Source organism: Doryrhamphus excisus, chromosome 18, assembly GCF_030265055.1.
Source record: "Doryrhamphus excisus isolate RoL2022-K1 chromosome 18, RoL_Dexc_1.0, whole genome shotgun sequence".
Classification (NCBI taxonomy): domain Eukaryota; kingdom Metazoa; phylum Chordata; class Actinopteri; order Syngnathiformes; family Syngnathidae; genus Doryrhamphus; species Doryrhamphus excisus.
In genome coordinates, this window is record NC_080483.1 from 2,523,154 (window position 1) to 2,541,456 (window position 18,303).

General features: G+C 34.2%; 2 protein-coding genes across 2 annotated transcripts; both read left to right on the forward strand.

Moving 5' to 3' along the window:
• The first annotated feature begins 5,090 nt into the window (after positions 1-5,090).
• fndc10 (fibronectin type III domain containing 10) lies at positions 5,091-7,506 on the forward strand. Its single transcript, XM_058055041.1, has 2 exons — positions 5,091-5,200; positions 5,264-7,506. Exon 2 carries the CDS (start codon positions 5,379-5,381, stop codon positions 6,168-6,170), a length of 792 nt encoding a protein of 263 aa, XP_057911024.1. The 5' UTR covers positions 5,091-5,200; positions 5,264-5,378; the 3' UTR covers positions 6,171-7,506.
• A 300-nt stretch (positions 7,507-7,806) lies between these two features.
• Positions 7,807-16,603, forward strand: ssu72 (SSU72 homolog, RNA polymerase II CTD phosphatase). The gene is made up of 5 exons (XM_058054849.1): positions 7,807-8,089; positions 8,723-8,866; positions 10,104-10,243; positions 10,341-10,459; positions 15,880-16,603. The coding sequence occupies exons 1-5, from the start codon at positions 8,010-8,012 to the stop codon at positions 15,979-15,981; spliced, it is 585 nt and encodes a 194-aa protein (XP_057910832.1). The 5' UTR covers positions 7,807-8,009; the 3' UTR covers positions 15,982-16,603.
• The last annotated feature ends 1,700 nt before the right edge of the window (positions 16,604-18,303 follow it).

The window sequence follows — 18,303 nt, forward strand, 5'->3', positions numbered from 1 at the left end:
AGAAGTCCATGACTTCACACAGTGTTAAGGTAATGTCATGGAAGCTAATGTCTCATTGTTTTGTATCACAACTGCTGCCTAGTGATCAGAATACTACATATCACTTGTATTTCTACATGTTTTCTACAATTAATTTCTGAAAAAGTTTTTTTTTTCTGAAAAAAATTACGTGGGACGTGGGCCCCTGAACGCCTCTTTGGATACCCCTGACTCACACAGACAACTGAAGAAGTCATCCAAATTACAACCTACTTAAATCCTTCTTTAGTTGCTTTTGAGTCCAATTAGTTCCTATTTTTTTATGGTTAATATCTCCCTGAAGACGCAGCTCGTGCACATCTCCCATGTGACCCGCCATGTTGCTGAGGAGTAGTTTTCCTTTTATTCGTCAGCAATTCCTCCTGTCGTCTCCTGGTGCTAATTGTTGCTGCCTTTTAACACGTATGTCTCTGGGGATCAGCTTAAAAAAATAAAAATAAACACTTCCCTATGCCCACCCCTGTGTGTGCTGTACTGGTTAGAGCAGTGGTCTCAAACATGCGGCCCGCGGGCCAAATGTGGCCCGCAGGACACTCGTTTGAGGCCCCCGTCTTGATATGAAAGTTTAATGTTAGTGTGGTATCATGTACCCAGAAAAAATTATTACGTTTGATTCATGTTCATGTTAAAGGTTAAATAACTGTTAATAGTTATCCTCCCTATCCGTGTGGAAGTGGTAAGTTTTTGGCTATTTAAGTTGAAAGGAAATAACTTGAAGGCTACCGTTTAGGTCGCTAGCTCTCTAGTTTGCGAGTTAGCATGTGTCTCAAGACCCTGCAGTTGCGCAATATGTTGTAAATAAAAAGAGTATAAATGTGACTATAGTCGTGTTTTGTCATGTCTACAGGGCTCTAATAATGCTTTGTTCATTTTAATATGAAAAAAATCATTTGTCTACCCACCAACTATATGTGCTTTCTTAAGTTTTTATTATTTGCTGTTTTATTATTATTATTATATTTATTTATTACTGATTGATTGATTTTCTTTATTCTTGATTTGTTTATTTATTTTTCATCTTATTTTGTGTAGAAAAATAAAAATTAAGATATTTGAGAACAGTGGAATGTTTTATCAGAGCTTTTATTGTAGAAAATTGGAACCAAAGCACTGAAAAAGTTTGTATATTTTTCTGTTTTTAATAACACTTTTTACTTGGATTTTTCATTCATTTCCTTTTCTACCGCTTTTCCTCACAAGGGTCGCAGGGGGTGCTGGAGCCTATCCCAGCTGTCTTCAGGCGAGAGGCGGCGTACACCCTGGACTGGTGGCCAGCCAATCACAGGGCACATATAGACAAACAACCATTCACACTCACATTCATACCTATGGACAATTTGGAGTCGCTAATTAACCTAGCATGTTTTTGGAATGTGGGAGGAAACCGGAGTACCCGGAGAAAACCCACACATGCACGGGGAGAACATACAAACTCCACACAGAGATGACCGAGAGTGGGGAAAGACAAAATAAGAAGCCAAAAAGTTACCACTTCCACACAAAAAAGGAGGAGAACTCATTCATTCATTCATTCATTTTCTACCGCTTATCCTCACAAGGGTCGCAGGGGGTGCTGGAGCCTATCCCAGCTGTCTTTGGGTGAGAGGCGGAGTACACCCTGGACTGGTGGCCAGCATATCACAGGGCACATATAGACAAACAACCATTCACACTCACATTCATACCTATGGGCAATTTGGGGTCGCTAATTAACCTAGCATGTTTTTGGAATGTGGGAGGAAACCGGAGTACCCGGAGAAAACCCACACATGCACACATGGAGAACATGCAAACTCCACACAGAGACGACCGAGGGTGGGGAAAGACAAAATAAGAAGCCAAAAAGTTACCACTTCCACACAAAATAGGAGGAGAACTCATTCATTCATTCATTCATTTTCTACCGCTTAGCCTCATGAGGGTCGCGAGGGGTGCTGGAGCCTATCCCAGCTGTCTTCGGTGCGAGAGGCGGGGTACACCCTGGACTGGTGGCCAGCCAATCACAGGGCACATATAGACAAACAACCATTCACACTCGCATTCATACCTATGGACAATTTGGAGTCGCTAATTAACCTTTTTGTGTCAAAAATTGACACAAATGAATACATGTGATATCTTATTCATGGGACTGGTCATGTAAAATGTGTTTTACTCATAAGAGAAAAGAATCATTTGCATGTTCACACTTATAAGGCAGCCACCCACGGCCCGTCTGTGTCTCATTCATCCTCACATTCTAGTATTACACCACACCACACTTCTTCTCCACTGCATCCACACAGGGATTGGATCGCTTCCGAGGAAAGAATTTGGAGCTGGGAAAGGTGTCGATACGTGACGACTCCTTGCCAAAATGGGCAAGGAGCAGTGTTGGCCCAGGACTGGTCTGGGAAACATTAGCATTGCCAGGACGAGTTTGGGGGAGACATCCCCCAAGTAGTGCATCAACAGTGACTTAACCCCCCACTTAGGGCCACTTGGGGTCGTTTTCTGGGGTTGTTTTCTTGAAATATCTTTTTAATTAAATTTTTTATCATTTCATATTCCAGGTATTCCTCAAAAAACATGTGTTTAATATCATGCCATTCACATTTTTAACTTACCTTTTATACATTTTAAGAAATTTTAGTTTTTGTGTTACTACCCCAACCTTCCATAAGTGGGTCAAAAATGACCCGGTCAGGTTGTTTTCTTGAAATATGTTCGTAATGAAAAATTGTTATTATTTCATATTCCAGGTATTCCTCAAAAATCATATTTTTGATATCATGCCATTCACATTTTTAACTTATCTTTTATACATTTTAAGAAATTTTTGTTTTGTGTTACTACCCCAACCGTCCATAAGTGGGTCAAAAATGACCCGGTCAGGTTGTTGTCTTGAAATATCTTTGTAATGAAAAATTGTTATTATTTCATATTCCAGGTATTCCTAAAAAAAACATGTTTTTGATATCATGCCATTCACATTTTTAACTTATCTTTTATACATTTTAAGAAATTTTAATTTTTGTGTTACTACCCCAACCTTCCATAAATGGGTCAAAAATGACCCGGTCAGGTTGTTTTCTTGAAATATCTTCGAAATGAAAATTTGTCATCATTTCATATTCCAGGTATTCCTAAAAAAACATGTTTTTAATATCATGCCATTCACATTTTAACTTACCTTTTATACATTTTAAGAAATTTTAGTTTTGTGTTACTACCCCAACCTTCCATAAGTGGGTCAAAAATGACCCGGTCAGGTTGTTTTCTTGAAATATCTTTGTAATGAAAATTTTTTTTTATCATTTCATATTCCAGGTATTCCTCAAAAAGCATGTTTTTGATATCATGCCATTCACATTTTTAACATACCTTTTATACATTTTAAGAAATTTTAGTTTTTGTGTTACTACCCCAACCTTCCATAAGTGGGTCAAAAATGACCCGGTCAGGTTGTTTTCTTGAAATATCTTTGTAATGAAATTTTTTTTATCATTTCATATTCCAGGTATTCATCAAAAAACATGTTTTTGATATCATGCCATTCACATTTTTAACTTACCTTTTATACATTTTAAGAAATTTTAGTTTTTGTGTTACTACCCCAACCTTCCATAAGTGGGTCAAAAATGACCCGGTCAGGTTGTTTTCTTGAAATATGTTCGTAATGAAAAATTGTTATTATTTCATATTCCAGGTATTCCTCAAAAAACATGTTTTTGATATCATGCCATTCACATTTTTAACTTCCCTTTTATACATTTTAAGAAATTTTAGTTTTTGTGTTACTACCCCAACCTTCCATAAGTGGGTCAAAAATGACCCGGTCAGGTTGTTTTCTTGAAATATCTTTGTAATGAATTTTTTTTTAGCATTTCATATTCCAGGTATTCCTCGAAAAAAAAAATTTAATATCATGCCATTCACATTTTTAACTTATCTTTTATAAATTTTAAGAAATTTTAGTTTTTGTGTTACTACCCCAACCTTCCATAAGTGGGTCAAAAATGACCCGGTCAGGTTGTTTTCTTGAAATATCTTTGTAATGAAAAATTGTTATCATTTCATATTTCAGGTATTCATCAAAAAACATGTTTTTGATATCATGCCATTCACATTTTTACCGTACCTTTTATACATTTTAAGAAATTTTAGTTTTTGTGTTACTACCCCAACCTTCCATAAGTGGGTCAAAAATGACCCGGTCAGGTTGTTTTCTTGAAATATCTTCGTAATGAATTTTTTTAATCATTTCATATTCCAGGTATTCCTCAAAAACATGTTTTTGATATCATGCCATTCACATTTTTAACTTACCTTTTATAAATTTTAAGAAATTTTAGTTTTTGTGTTACTACCCCAACCTTCCATAAGTGGGTCAAAAATGACCCGGTCAGGTTGTTTTCTTGAAATATCTTCGTAATGAAAAATTGTTATCATTTCATATTCCAGGCATTCCTCAAAAAACATGTTTTTGATATCATGCCATTCACATTTTTAACTTCCCTTTATGCAACACACAATGGATCCTCACATTTTCTATTGTTGTACGGGGTCATTTTCTTTTTCAAAGATGTAAAAAAGTGAAAAATGAAGATGTTTCTAACATGAAATCATTCTTATGTGGTCCTAAATATAATACTAAATATCATACAAGGGATTATTCCTAACCAAAATGGCAAAATTAGAATAAAAAGGGCATTGATTCTAGTATGGGTCATTTTTGAGCCACTTTTTAGAGTGTAGGGTCCAGTCACTTGTGCATCTAAAGAGTTTGGCTTCTCAAAACATTATGCATTGAAAAGAGTCAGGGGAGGAACAACCAACAAAAATATAAACAATATAATAATATATAAATATAACCATACGTTTGTACAAAACATCAAAAACAGATATATCTGAAAATAGACACAAAAAGAACTGAACTATATAGCCATGGTATCGGCAGTTATCGTTATTTGGCTCGATCCGCCCACCTCTCGTGCTTGTGTGAGCCGGTGACTCACCTTACGCTGAATGTTTATCAAGCACAACAATTTGCACGCGAGCACAGTGCGGCGCGAGCCCTCTCGTGCGCACGCACGCACGCCCACGTGGGATATCAAAGCTCTTACGTCAAGCCCGACAGGAAGACGACGGCAGACGCCACACTGGCGCCGTTACCGAGGAAGTAAGTGACGATTTCGCGTTAGATGTGTTTTAAAATGATTGATTGTGTCGCTTTTTTTCAAAGTGTGGCTTGTGGACGCGCTTGTCTCCTCCTCCTCGTCCTCCTCCTCCTCCTCCTCCAAGCATGCTGAAGCTGATGGTATTCATGGCCGCCATCACGCTATAAAGTGGAGGGCAGTATGAGCAGCCGGCTGCAGCGGCCGTCGGTGCTCGCCTTGGCGGCGGCGCTCCTGCTCTGCACATCGCAGGATAGGACTCACGGCAGCAGCTCCGGCGGGGAGGATTCTGGGATGCGGGGCACGTGGCGCCATGGCAACAGCAGCACAATGTCCAGTTTCTTCAACAGCAGCCCAAGCGACGAGTCCACTGTGATGTCAGAACAGTCGCCGCCGCTGTGCGCCTACCAGGTGATGGAGGGCGGCATCGGCGGTCCCCTCTGTTTTCGACATACGCTCCCGGGTTATAAGTGTCATAAGGCAGACTGCAGGTCAGCCGTGTCTTCAGGGAGCCTTGCGGCGAACATCCTCCTCAACGGCAGCGTGCTGCTACAGTGGAGCCAAGACGGGTTGTCACGCGGTCAAACGCCATCTAGTCTTTTCGCCGGGCGCCGCCACCGACGTGGAGGCTACGAGTTGAGCTGCTGGTGGAATGGCAGCTACACCCAATTTGAGTGCGCCGGGGTCCATCTGGGCGCCGGGTGCAGGGACTTCCTGTTGAGCGAGCTGCACGAGAACATCCCCTACCGCATCTGCCTGAGGGCGCAGGCTCGGAGAGTCGATCGCGGGGACTGCGTGGAGTTCGTACTGCCGCCGTCCGGGATGCAGGATATCGTCATCGCTATGACAACGGTCGGGGGCGCCATTTGCGTGATGTTGGTCATCATCTGCTTGCTGGTGGCGTACATCACCGAGAACATCATGAGCCCCTCCACGCAGCACCGATACTCCTACCGCACGCACTCGCGACACTGAGGGTCACCTCAAACATCTGCACCGCCGCCACCGGCCGTCCATGCCGTACCACCATTGTCCACTTATAACCGCATCAGCTACTGCAGGGGTGTCCAAAGTGCGGCCTTGGGTCATTTTTGGCCTGGAGCTCCTTCTTATTGTCCCTTGATATATTTTCCAAATATAATCTATTATTAATTAGATGTATTTGTGGATATTACACTAATAAGTCACCTATAAAGCTAACATATTTTGTTCGGCTAGCTTCACTTTAATTGACAAGCTTTTCTTCCTTGTCACTCACACGCACAGAAAGGTGTTGCAAGTTCACAAACAACACGTTATGATGCTAATTTTAAGATTATTTTCAGCAGCTATTATTTTTCTTTTTGTATATTTTTTTTATTATGAGCCATATTGTACTGAGCAGCCAGGACAGAGGGCGTGGCTCAATTTTTATTCATATGATTTTATGATTACATGATGTTGCATTATCATGCTAATAACTATTTGTTTCATCTAAGATCATTTTTCAGCAGCTATTATTTTTATTTTTGTATATTTTTTTATTATGAGCCATATTGTACTGAGCAGCCAGGACAGAGGGCGTGGCTCAATTTTTATTAATATAATTTTATGATTATATGATGTTGGATTATCATGCTAATAACTATTTGTTTTGTCTAAGATCATTTTTCAGCAGCTATTATTTTTATTTTTGTATTTTTTTTATTATGAGCCATATTGTACTGAGCAGCCAGGACAGCGGGCGTGGCTCAATTTTTATTAATATAATTTTATGATTATATGATGTTGGATTATCATGCTAATAAGTATTTGTTTCAGCTATAAGTTGAAGCTAAGATAGCTTAGTACATATTGACCTACATTTGATTGACTTTTAGCTTCTTTAAAAGTACAAAACGTGTCAAAGTGCATTCCTCACCCCTGCTCTATGGTTTTTATCACATTTCTCCTCCTTTTGAGGATGTCTTTCAAGGCATTTGCCCCAAAGAATCTAGCTAACACTATCATTTCCACTCCATCTGTGTTGCATTCAAGCGTCGTCCGTAAAGGAGTGTGTTCGTTTCTATGCCGGCAGCATTATACAGCAATAGAATTAACAAAATGCTTTGGAGTACATCCCCATTAGCTGATGTTTGCTCAGTGTGCTAGCCCTCTAAGTGTCCACATTAATTGTACCCTCGATGTAAAGACACTCCAGCCAATCACAGACGTCCATGTGACTAATGTACCACTTTGTGAAGGGCAATACAATCTTTAAATACTGTACCAAACACCGTGAACTACAATACCTTTGTGTCCTTCTGTCAGACAATAAAGTATCCTCAGATTATTTCTGTTCTGATGCTTTCTGTGCGCACGAGAGCGTGGCCGTGTGTTCAACTTGATACGTACAAAACAACACAAAAAAATAAATAAATCAGGAAATTTGGAAAAAAAAACATTTCACACCATTACATATAAAGTTTTCAAAAATAATAAAGTACTTAAAAATAATTTTAGGCCCATACCATGTGTATTTAATCTTTAACTCTTTAACGCGATACTTGTATTGCAAATGTATGGCTGACGTCGCATAGGCATTTCACCACGTGACTCCACCCACCTCTGACGTCACGATGATAAGTACTTTTCTCAGCACGAGCTTCCGCCATTTTAACTTCCTGCTTTTCAAAGGAGGAGAGAAATCACTCGAACAGTACTCGAAGCGCTTGACCGTTTAGTGTAACATAGGGGGTGATTTTGTTTCTATTTTTTTCTGACAGGGGAAACAAACAAACGACTCCGAGTGGTTTCCAACCGTTCGAGTAGTTTACTTTCAGCCGGAGAGTCGCAATGCCGAGCCACCCGCTGCGAGTAGCGGTTGTGTGCTCGAGCAACCAGAACCGCAGTATGGAAGCGCACAATATCCTCAGGTAAAGAGGGGCCAGCCGGGGAAAAGAAGACGACCAAACGACGACGACGACAAGAACGAAAATGTGCCTTTTATTGAGTTGCGTTGGTTACCAGTCGCCGACATGGCAGACTTGCCGGGCCTCCGCAGTCCCAACAATGGACTCTTCTTTGAGTGCAGTGTCACGCCGGCTGTTGAGCTCTCATTTCAGAAGCTTTTCATTTTGAAAGCGCAAAATACCTACACACTTTCATTCTCAATTGAGACGGGTTAAATAGCCGGGCAAATTGTTTTTATTTTTTTATTAGCAGCCATTTTGTTAGCGCTCCCCCTAGGTGGAAAAGTTCCGGAAGGAGGTAACTGCAGGCTGGCGGCATTTCATGACGTAACAACACAATGCTGCCCCCTGTGGTCACTCCCATTTTAACACTTTGTAGTCTAGTGTAGTTTTTTTAATCTACTTTTGTTTGTAGGCGTCTCAATAGGATTGCAGTGACAGGCAGCTGAAATAAAATCAAGATGTAATTATTTTATCTATATATTAGTATTGGAGACAAGATGTTTAAATTTGACAGTTTTGCTATCTCTGTTACTTGTAAACTCTTTGGAGAAATGGTAACTAATTTCCACACTTGTGCTTATTCCTCTCTTGCAGTAAACGTGGATTTGACGTGCGCTCATTTGGGACTGGCACTCATGTGAAGCTTCCTGGACCCGCCCCAGACAAGCCGAATGTGTACGACTTCAAAACAACATATGAACAGATGTACAACGACTTGGTCCGCAAGGACAAGGAACTGTATCCCCATCTCACACACACACACACACACACACACTGACACAAGCTGGATAAGTATAAACATATACATGCATCTTTTTGTGGGTAATTAACATGTATGGACACAAGCAAGGTGGATGCTGATGGGTAAATGCCATGCCAGGATCCTATTTATTTTTGGGGTATTTAATGACATGTTTCAAAATGCTAGTTGTGTTGAAGTAAATGGCAGACAATTAAAATAATGGCGATGTTTCAGAAAGGAGTGACCGAGAGTCCAATCTATTCGGTTTCTGACAGCAATCTAAGTGTGATAGTCATTAAAACAGGCAACAAAATGGAGCTAACGGGAACATGTTGCCAGGTGCTAATGAGTTTGCTTAAGGTATTTAATGAGAGAAGGTAAAAGCGTAGTTATTTTTTGCCATTAATCAAGAAAAATATATCAAATTGCATGTCATAATGCATGTGTAGGAAATAAGATTTAAAATAGAAATGTGTGTGGTTGCACATGGGTGATTTTAATATTTTTAATGTTTAAACTTTGTCCATTTCTATCATAGACAATGAGAATTAGCATTTTTCACACGTAACAATTACAAAGAAGCTACATACTTTGTATGCATACTTCAAAATACTAATCGGATGCAACATTGGGTATATATGCATGCTCCAATACATTAATTATTATGATTTATGAATTTTGAGACAAAAATGCATGTACCTTCTAAAGTGTCTACTGTATAATTCCCCAAAGTACACTAGAAATTAAATCTATTAATTGAATTTGAGACAAAAATGCATGTACCTTCTAAAGTGTCTACTGTATAATTCTCCAAAGTACACTAGAAATTAAATATTAATTGTCTAAATTTGTGGTTTCACCACAGAGATGGCTTTTAATGCAAAAACTACTTCATCCCCAAATTTTGAAAGCCTTAATAGTCCACATAGAATAGCAGTAACATTGAGGATGCAACCTAGAATTGACTTAATAGTTCTAAAAATACACTTAATTTGTACCTTTTTTGTCAATGGACTTTGCTCATTCATCCTCTACTATTGCATGTTCCCGAGGGCTACCACTAGAGGGTGCTGCAGCTCACTTCACGCTGCCTGCAGAGCTGCGTCTGCTGTCATTTAAGGCCCAAGCATCCAAACATGGAACACAAAACATGGTGCACTGGTACATTCCCGGTGTGGCTTGGCATTGCTGTACCACCTTCACATGTTCCTTGACACCACCCGCCCTCCACAGATACACACAGAATGGAATCCTACACATGCTTGACCGCAACAAGCGAATCAAGTCCAACCCGGAGCGCTTCCAGAAGTGCAAGGAGAAGTTTGACCTGGTCATCACCTGCGAGGAGCGCGTCTATGACCAAGTGCTGGAGGGTGAGCGAGGCCTTCCTGTGTCGTTTTTGTGTGTGCGTGTGTCCTTGTGGCTCACTGTCTTTTCTTTCCCCCCCCCCCCCCCTCCCCCACTCGCCAGATCTCAACTCAAGGGAGCAGGAGACCCTTCAACCCGTACACGTCATCAACGTAGACATTCAGGACAACCACGAGGAAGCGACGCTGGGCGCCTTCCTCATCTGTGAGCTGTGTCAATGTGTGAGTGTCAGCTAGACGCAGCGCCCCGCACCGCACAGGTCTCCGCCGCCTGTACTTTTCATTAGGTACACCCGCACCATCAAGCAATCCAAGTGGCCGCATGAAACGATCACAATTTACAACAATGACACACAATGACAATTTTTCATTTCATCAATTGCAGTAGAAAAGGCCCAGATCATGTGACCGGAAATGCATTTGTGGCGCCCCCTGTGGCTGCCGCTCCAAATGCTTGGGAAGACGTGCTAGCGGGCATCCTCAAAGGTTTCTAATGATTTGACAATCAGGATTTTGCTTAATGGCGGCGATGGCGGTCATTTGTTGACATTTAGACACTTCCAAAATATGTATTTATTAGGGGGCGCATTTTCACCGTTAAGGACCCACGCCATGACACCATTTTTTCTACGTGAGTAACCACTGCTACACGGCCGCCAGTGAAAGTGTTTTGTTAGTAATATACATTACAGATAATCCATTTGTGACATTTTCATCTTTAATAAACATATTGTTAAATTAAGACATTTTTGTCGGTGTCAATCAAACCTGAGCGTTATGGTCTTGGCGTAAGGCTGGTGCAGGTGTATCTAATATGGCGTTCGGTTAATATGGCGCTCCAAAGCGGTAAATGGAATGCTGAGTGTCTAAAACTGGGGCGTCCAAACTTTTTCACTGAAAACTGCTGGGATGCAAGGACCGCTTTGATATTATTAATAGAATCATTCATTTTCTACCGCTTATCCTCAATAATACGGTCATGGGGGGGGGGTGCTGGAGCCCAATAGAAATATTTTTTTTTCTTAATGTTTGTAAATTGTATTTTTGTTGTAATATGAATATTTTTTATAATTTTTCCCCAACTAAATCTTAAAAAAGCATTTTTCTTTAATATTTAATTTTAAAAAAAATCTTGTAATATTGCAGGGTTCTTACAACATAAAAATAACTATTTTTTGTCTTCATATTTTTACTTTATTGTAAAATTACTGCTGATTTTACTATTATATTTTTATTATGTATTTGGATATTTTTAGAATCTGAAGGGGGGTGCTGGAGCCCAGTAGAAATAATTATTCTTTTTTTTTTCTTAATGTTTGTAAATGGTATTTTTGTTATAGTATAAATATTTTTATAACTTTTCCCCAACTAAATCTTTAAAAAAATGCATTTTCTTTAATATTTAATTTTTTTTAATTCTTGTAAAATTGCAGGGTTCGTACAACATAAAAATAACTTTTTTTTCTTCATATTTTTACTTTATTGTAAAATTACTGCTGAATTTACTATTATATTTGTATTATGTATTTGGATATTTTTAGAATCTGAAGGGGAGGGGGTGCTGGAGCCCAATAGAAATAATTATGCATTTTTTTCTTAATGTTTGTAAATGGTATTTTTGTTATAGTATAAATATTTGTATAACTTTTCCCCAACTAAATCTTTAAAAAAATGCATTTTTCTTTAATATTTATATTTTTTTAATTCTTGTAAAATTGCAGTGTTCTTACAAAAAAATTACTATTTTTTTCTTTTCATATTTTTACTTTATTGTAAAATTACTGCTGAATTTACTATTATATTTTTATTATGTATTTGGATATTTTTAGAATCTTAAGGGGGGGGGGAGCCCAATAGAAATAATTATTCATTATTTTTCTTAATGTTTGTAAATGGTATTTTTGTTATAGTATAAATATTTTTTATAACTTTTCCCCAACTAAATCTTTAAAAAAATGCATTTTTCTTTAATATTTACATTTTTTTAATTCTTGTAAAATTGCAGGGTTCTTACAACATAAAAATAACTATTTTTTTCTCTTCATATTTTTACTTTATGGTAAAATTACTGCTGAATTTACTATTATATTTTTATTATGTATTTGGATATTTTTAGAATCTGAAGGGGGGGGGGTGCTGGAGCCCAATAGAAATAATTATTCATTTTTTTTCTTAATGTTTGTAAATGGTATTTTTGTTATAATATAAATATTTTAGTAACTTTTCCCCAACTAAATCTTATTTTTAAAAAATGCATTTTTCTTTAATATTAATTTTTTTTAATTCTTGTAAAATTGCAGGGTTCTTACAACATAAAAATAACTATTTTTTCTCTTCATATTTTTACTTTATTGTAAAATTACTGCTGAATTTACTATTATATTTTAATTATGTATTTGGATATTTTTAGAATCTGAAGGGGGGGGTGCTGGAGCCCAATAGAAATAATTATTCATTTTTTTTCTTAATGTTTGTAAATGGCATTTTTGTTATAGTATAAATATTTTTATAACTTTTCCCCAACTAAATCTTAAAAAAAATGCATTTTTCTTTAATATTTACATTTTTTTAATTCTTGTAAAATTGCAGGGTTCTTACAACAAAAAATAACTATTTTTTGTCTTCATATTTTTACTTTATTGTAAAATTACTGCTGAATTTACTATTATATTTTTATTATGTTTTTGGATATTTTTAGAATCTGAAGGGAGGGGGTGCTGGAGCCCAATAGAAATAATTATTCTTTTTTTTTCTTAATGTTTGTAAATGGTATTTTTGTTATAATATAAATATTTTTTATAACTTTTCCCCAACTAAATCTTTTAAAAAATGCATTTTTCTTTAATATTTACATTTTTTTTATTCTTGTAAAATTGTAGGGTTCTTACAACATAAAAATAACTTTTTTTCTCTTCATATTTTTACTTTATTGTAAAATTACTGCTGAATTTACTATTATATTTTTATTATGTATTTGGATATTTTTAGAATCTGAAGGGGGGGGGGGTGCTGGAGCCCAATAGAAATAATTATTCATTTTTTTTCTTAATGTTTGTAAATGGTATTTTTGTTATAGTATGAATATTTTTATAACTTTTCCCCAGCCAAATCTTTAAAAAAATGCATTTTTCTTTAATATTTACATTTTTTTAATTCTTGTAAAATTGCAGGGTTCTTACAACAAAAAAGAACTTTTTTTTTCTCTTCATATTTTTACTTTATTGTAAAATTACTGCTGATTTTACCATTATATTTTTATTATGTATTTGGATATTTTTAGAATCTGAAGGGGGGGTGCTGGAGCCCAATAGAAATAATTATTCTTTTTTTTCTTAATGTTTGTAAATGGTATTTTGTTATAGTATAAATATTTTTATAACTTTTCCCCAACTAAATCTTTAAAAAAATGCATTTTTCTTTAATATTTACATTTTTTTTAATTCTTGTAAAATTGCAGGGTTCTTACAACATAAAAATAACTTTTTTTCTCTTCATATTTTTACTTTATTGTAAAATTACTGCTGAATTTACTATAATATTTTTATTATGTTTTTGGATATTTTTAGAATCTGAAGGGAGGGGGTGCTGGAGCCCAATAGAAATAATTATTCTTTTTTTTTTCTTAATGTTTGTAAATGGTATTTTTGTTATAATATAAATATTTTTTATAACTTTTCCCCAACTAAATCTTTAAAAAAATGCATTTTTCTTTAATATTTACATTTTTTTTAATTCTTGTAAAATTGCAGGGTTCTTACAACATAAAAATAACTTTTTTTCTCTTCATATTTTTACTTTATTGTAAAATTACTGCTGAATTTACTATAATATTTTTATTATGTATTTGGATATTTTTAGAATCTGAAGGGGGGGTGCTGGAGCCCAATAGAAATAATTATTATTTTTCTTTCCTCAATGTTTGTAAATGGTATTTTTGTTATAGTATAAATATTTTTTATAACTTTTCCCCAACTTATCTTAAAAAAAATGCATTTTTCTTTAATATTATTTTTTTTTAATTCTTGTAAAATTGCAGGCTTCTTACAACAAAAAAGAACTTTTTTTTCTCTTCATATTTTTACTTCATTGTAAAATTACTGCTGAATTTACTATTATATTTTTATTATGTATTTGGATATTTTTAGAATCTGAAGGGGGGGTGCTGGAGCCCAATAGAAATAATTATTCATTTTTTTTCTTAATGTTTGTAAATGGTATTTTTGTTATAGTATAAATATTTTTATAACTTTTCCCCAACTAAATCTTTTAAAAAATGCATTTTTCTTTAATATTTACATTTTTTTTAATTCTTGTAAAATTGCAGTGTTCTTACAAAACAATTACTATTTTTTTCTTTTCATATTTTTACTTTATTGTAAAATTACTGCTGAATTTACTATTATATTTTTATTATGTATTTGGATATTTTTAGAATCTGAAGGGGGGGTGCTGGAGCCCAATAGAAATAATTATTCTTTTTTTTTAATGTTTGTAAATGGTATTTTTGTTGTAGTATGAATATTTTTATAACTTTTCCCAACTAAATCTTTAAAAAAATGCATTTTTCTTTAATATTTACATTTTCTTAATTCTTGTAAAATTGCAGGGTTCTTACAACAAAAAATAACTATTTTTTTCTCTTCATATTTTTACTTTATTGTAAAATTACTGCTGAATTTACTATTATATTTTTATTATGTATTTGGATATTTTTAGAATCTGAAGGGGGGGGGGGGTGCTGGAGCCCAATGGAAATAATTATTCATTTTTTTGTAAATGGTATTTTTGTTATAGTATATTTTTATAACTTTTCCCCAACTAAATCTTTTACAAAAAGCATTTTTCTTTAATATTTACATTTTTTTAAATTCTTGTAAAAGTGCAGGGTTCTTACAACAAAAAAATAACTATTTTTTTTCTCTTCATATTTTTACTTTATTGTAAAATTACTGCTGAATTTACTATTATATTTTTATTATGTTTTTGGATATTTTTAGAATCTGAAGGGAGGGGGTGCTGGAGCCCAATAGAAATAATTATTCTTTTTTTTTTCTTAATGTTTGTAAATGGTATTTTTGTTATAATATAAATATTTTTTATAACTTTTCCCCAACTAAATCTTTAAAAAAATGCATTTTTCTTTAATATTTACATTTTTTTTAATTCTTGTAAAATTGCAGGGTTCTTGCAACAAAAAAACTATTTTTTTCTCTTCATATTTCTACTTTATTGTAAAATTACTGCTGAATTTACTATTATATTTTTATTATGTATTTGGATATTTTTAGAATCTGAAGGGAGGGGGTGCTGGAGCCCAATAGAAATAATTATTCTTTTTTTTTTAATGTTTGTAAATGGTATTTTTGTTGTAGTATGAATATTTTTATGACTTTTCCCCAACTAAATCTAAAAAAAAAGCATTTTTCTTTAATATTTACATTTTTTTAATTCTTGTAAAATTGCAGGGTTCTTACAACAAAAAATAACTATTTTTTTCTCTTCATATTTTTACTTTATTGTAAAATTACTGCTGAATTTACCATCATTATGTTTTTATTTGGATATTTTTATAATCTGAAGTAATTATTTAAAAAATTCTGAACCTAACAATGACGCTGTTTTTTAAATTTTGTATTGTGCAGATCCAACACACGGACGACATGGAGAATGAAATAGATGAGCTGCTGCAAGAGTTTGAGGACAAGAGCAACAGACCTTTCCTTCACACGGTCTGCTTCTACTGACCTGACCTGCAATAAGTACACACACACACACACACACATGACGCGCACACGTAGAGCTTTGTGTCAGGACCTGGCTGGGGTGTGACGCGCCCACCAGCGCAGCGGTGCGGCTCACCTCAATGCAGAGCGCCCACTTTGCTGCCGCCCCCCCTTCGCCTTTTTACTCCTCCGCCTCCTCAAGGTTAAACCACGCCCCTCTCAGGGAGCGCCGTGACATCACGCCCAGTCCCAACATTTGACGCTCTGATTTGCTCCAGTGCATCATAATTACGCTCTTTTTTGTTTTTTTTTTTTTGTGATCTCTAGTGGTGATTGCTATTTTAGTGGGCTCCTGCATTTCTGTAAATGTTTTATTGAGCCAGGCAGGATGAACAATGAACTGAAAGAAATGTTTTGTGTTGTGGATTTATGTTTAAAAAAAAACAAAAAAGTGGAGCTGATCAATAAGCAAACCTCAACGTCCTCCTGAGTGCATTTTGATATTCAAATATGGATGATGCTGTTTTTTCAGGGCGTACCTTTTTTTTTTTTTTGTAAATGTCCTTATATAAGAAAATGATGCATTGTCAGCTCAGAGTGCCTGATTTGTACATGGGAATCTACTAAAAGAATATAAGAATCATTTGTGGCTCCGTTGTTTGCGTAGGATCCTGGTCACGTCATCATTCCATGTATTTTCATCCCCGTCGCGGTGCCTGAATTTCAACGTTTAATGGTTTATTTCCATTTTATCATTTTGATTTCAGCATAACCGCCGCAAACGTTGCTTTCAATGACCAATAAGAGTTTAAAACATCACTAGACAACTCAGGGGGGTCCAAACTTTCCAGATGAAAGGAATTTTTGTCTGCTATGCCAATATATGCCTATATTAGTGTTTCTTTTTTTTGCTCTTTTTAATTTTCCAACTACTTTAAATTTGACAATCTTTGTACATGTTATTTTGGCTATATATTTTTTTATTTTATATTGCAACTATATAATGCTAAAACATTTTATTTTACAAGATTATTATCATTATTAATATTATTTATATTTATATTATAATAATTATTAATAATTAAATATATTTATAATAATTATATTATTATATAAATTATATATGATATAAATTATAATTATTCTTATTATAATATTATTATTAATATATTATTCTTGTAAAACCGCTATTATAAGTTGACTTTAATTCTCATCAAATTACATTTTTTTTACATTTCTGGAGTTTTGGTTGTAATTCAATGATTTCAACATTTTGACTTTCTCATAACTTTCCGCAACCTCATTTTCCCCTCCAAAATACAAATTAATTCTGACATTTAAAAAAAAATGTTGATTTCAACTATATACTGCTAAAACATTTTATTTTACAAGATTATTATTTTTATTATTATTTATATTATAATTATTATATTAATATATTATTCTTGTAAAACCGCTACTTGTTAGGATACTTTTTAGTAAATAAGTTGACTTTAATTCTCATCAAATTACATTTTTTTTAACATTTCTGGAGTTTTTGTTTTAATTCAATGATTTCAACATTTTGACTTTCTCATAACTTTCCACAACCTAATTTTCCAACAAAATACAAATTAGTTCTGACCTTAAAAAAAAAATCTATTTCAACTATATACTGCTAAAACATTTTATTTTACAAGATATTATTTTTTATCAATTATTATTTATATTATAATAATTATTATAATATTATTAATTGTTAATATATTATTATTCTTGTAAAACCGCTACTTGTTAGGATACTTTTTAGTAAATAAGTTGACTTTAATTCTCATCAAATTACAGCTGTCTTTTTTTTTACATTTCTGGAGTTTTTGTTGTAATTCAATGATTTCAACATTTTGACTTTCTCATAACTTGCCGCAACCTAATTTTCCAAAAAAAATACACATTAGTTCTGACATTTAAAAAAAAATGTCAATTTCAACTATATACTGCTAAAACATTTTATTTTACAAGATTATCATTATTTTTTATTATTATTATTTATATCATAATTATTATTATATTATTATTATTCTTGTAAAACCGCTACTTGTTAGGATACGTTTTAGTAAATAAGTTGACTTTCTCTTTTTTTTAAATATTTTTTAAATACTTTTTAAATATTTTTAATAAATTTAATATTTTTTTTATATTATTTTTTAAATAAGTTGACTTTAATTCTCATCAAATTAAAGCTGTTTTTTTTTAATTTTCCAAAAAAAATACAAATTAGTTCTGACATTTAAAAAAAAATTCAATTTCAACTATATACTGCTAAAACATTTTATTTTACAAGATTATTTTTTATTAATTATTATT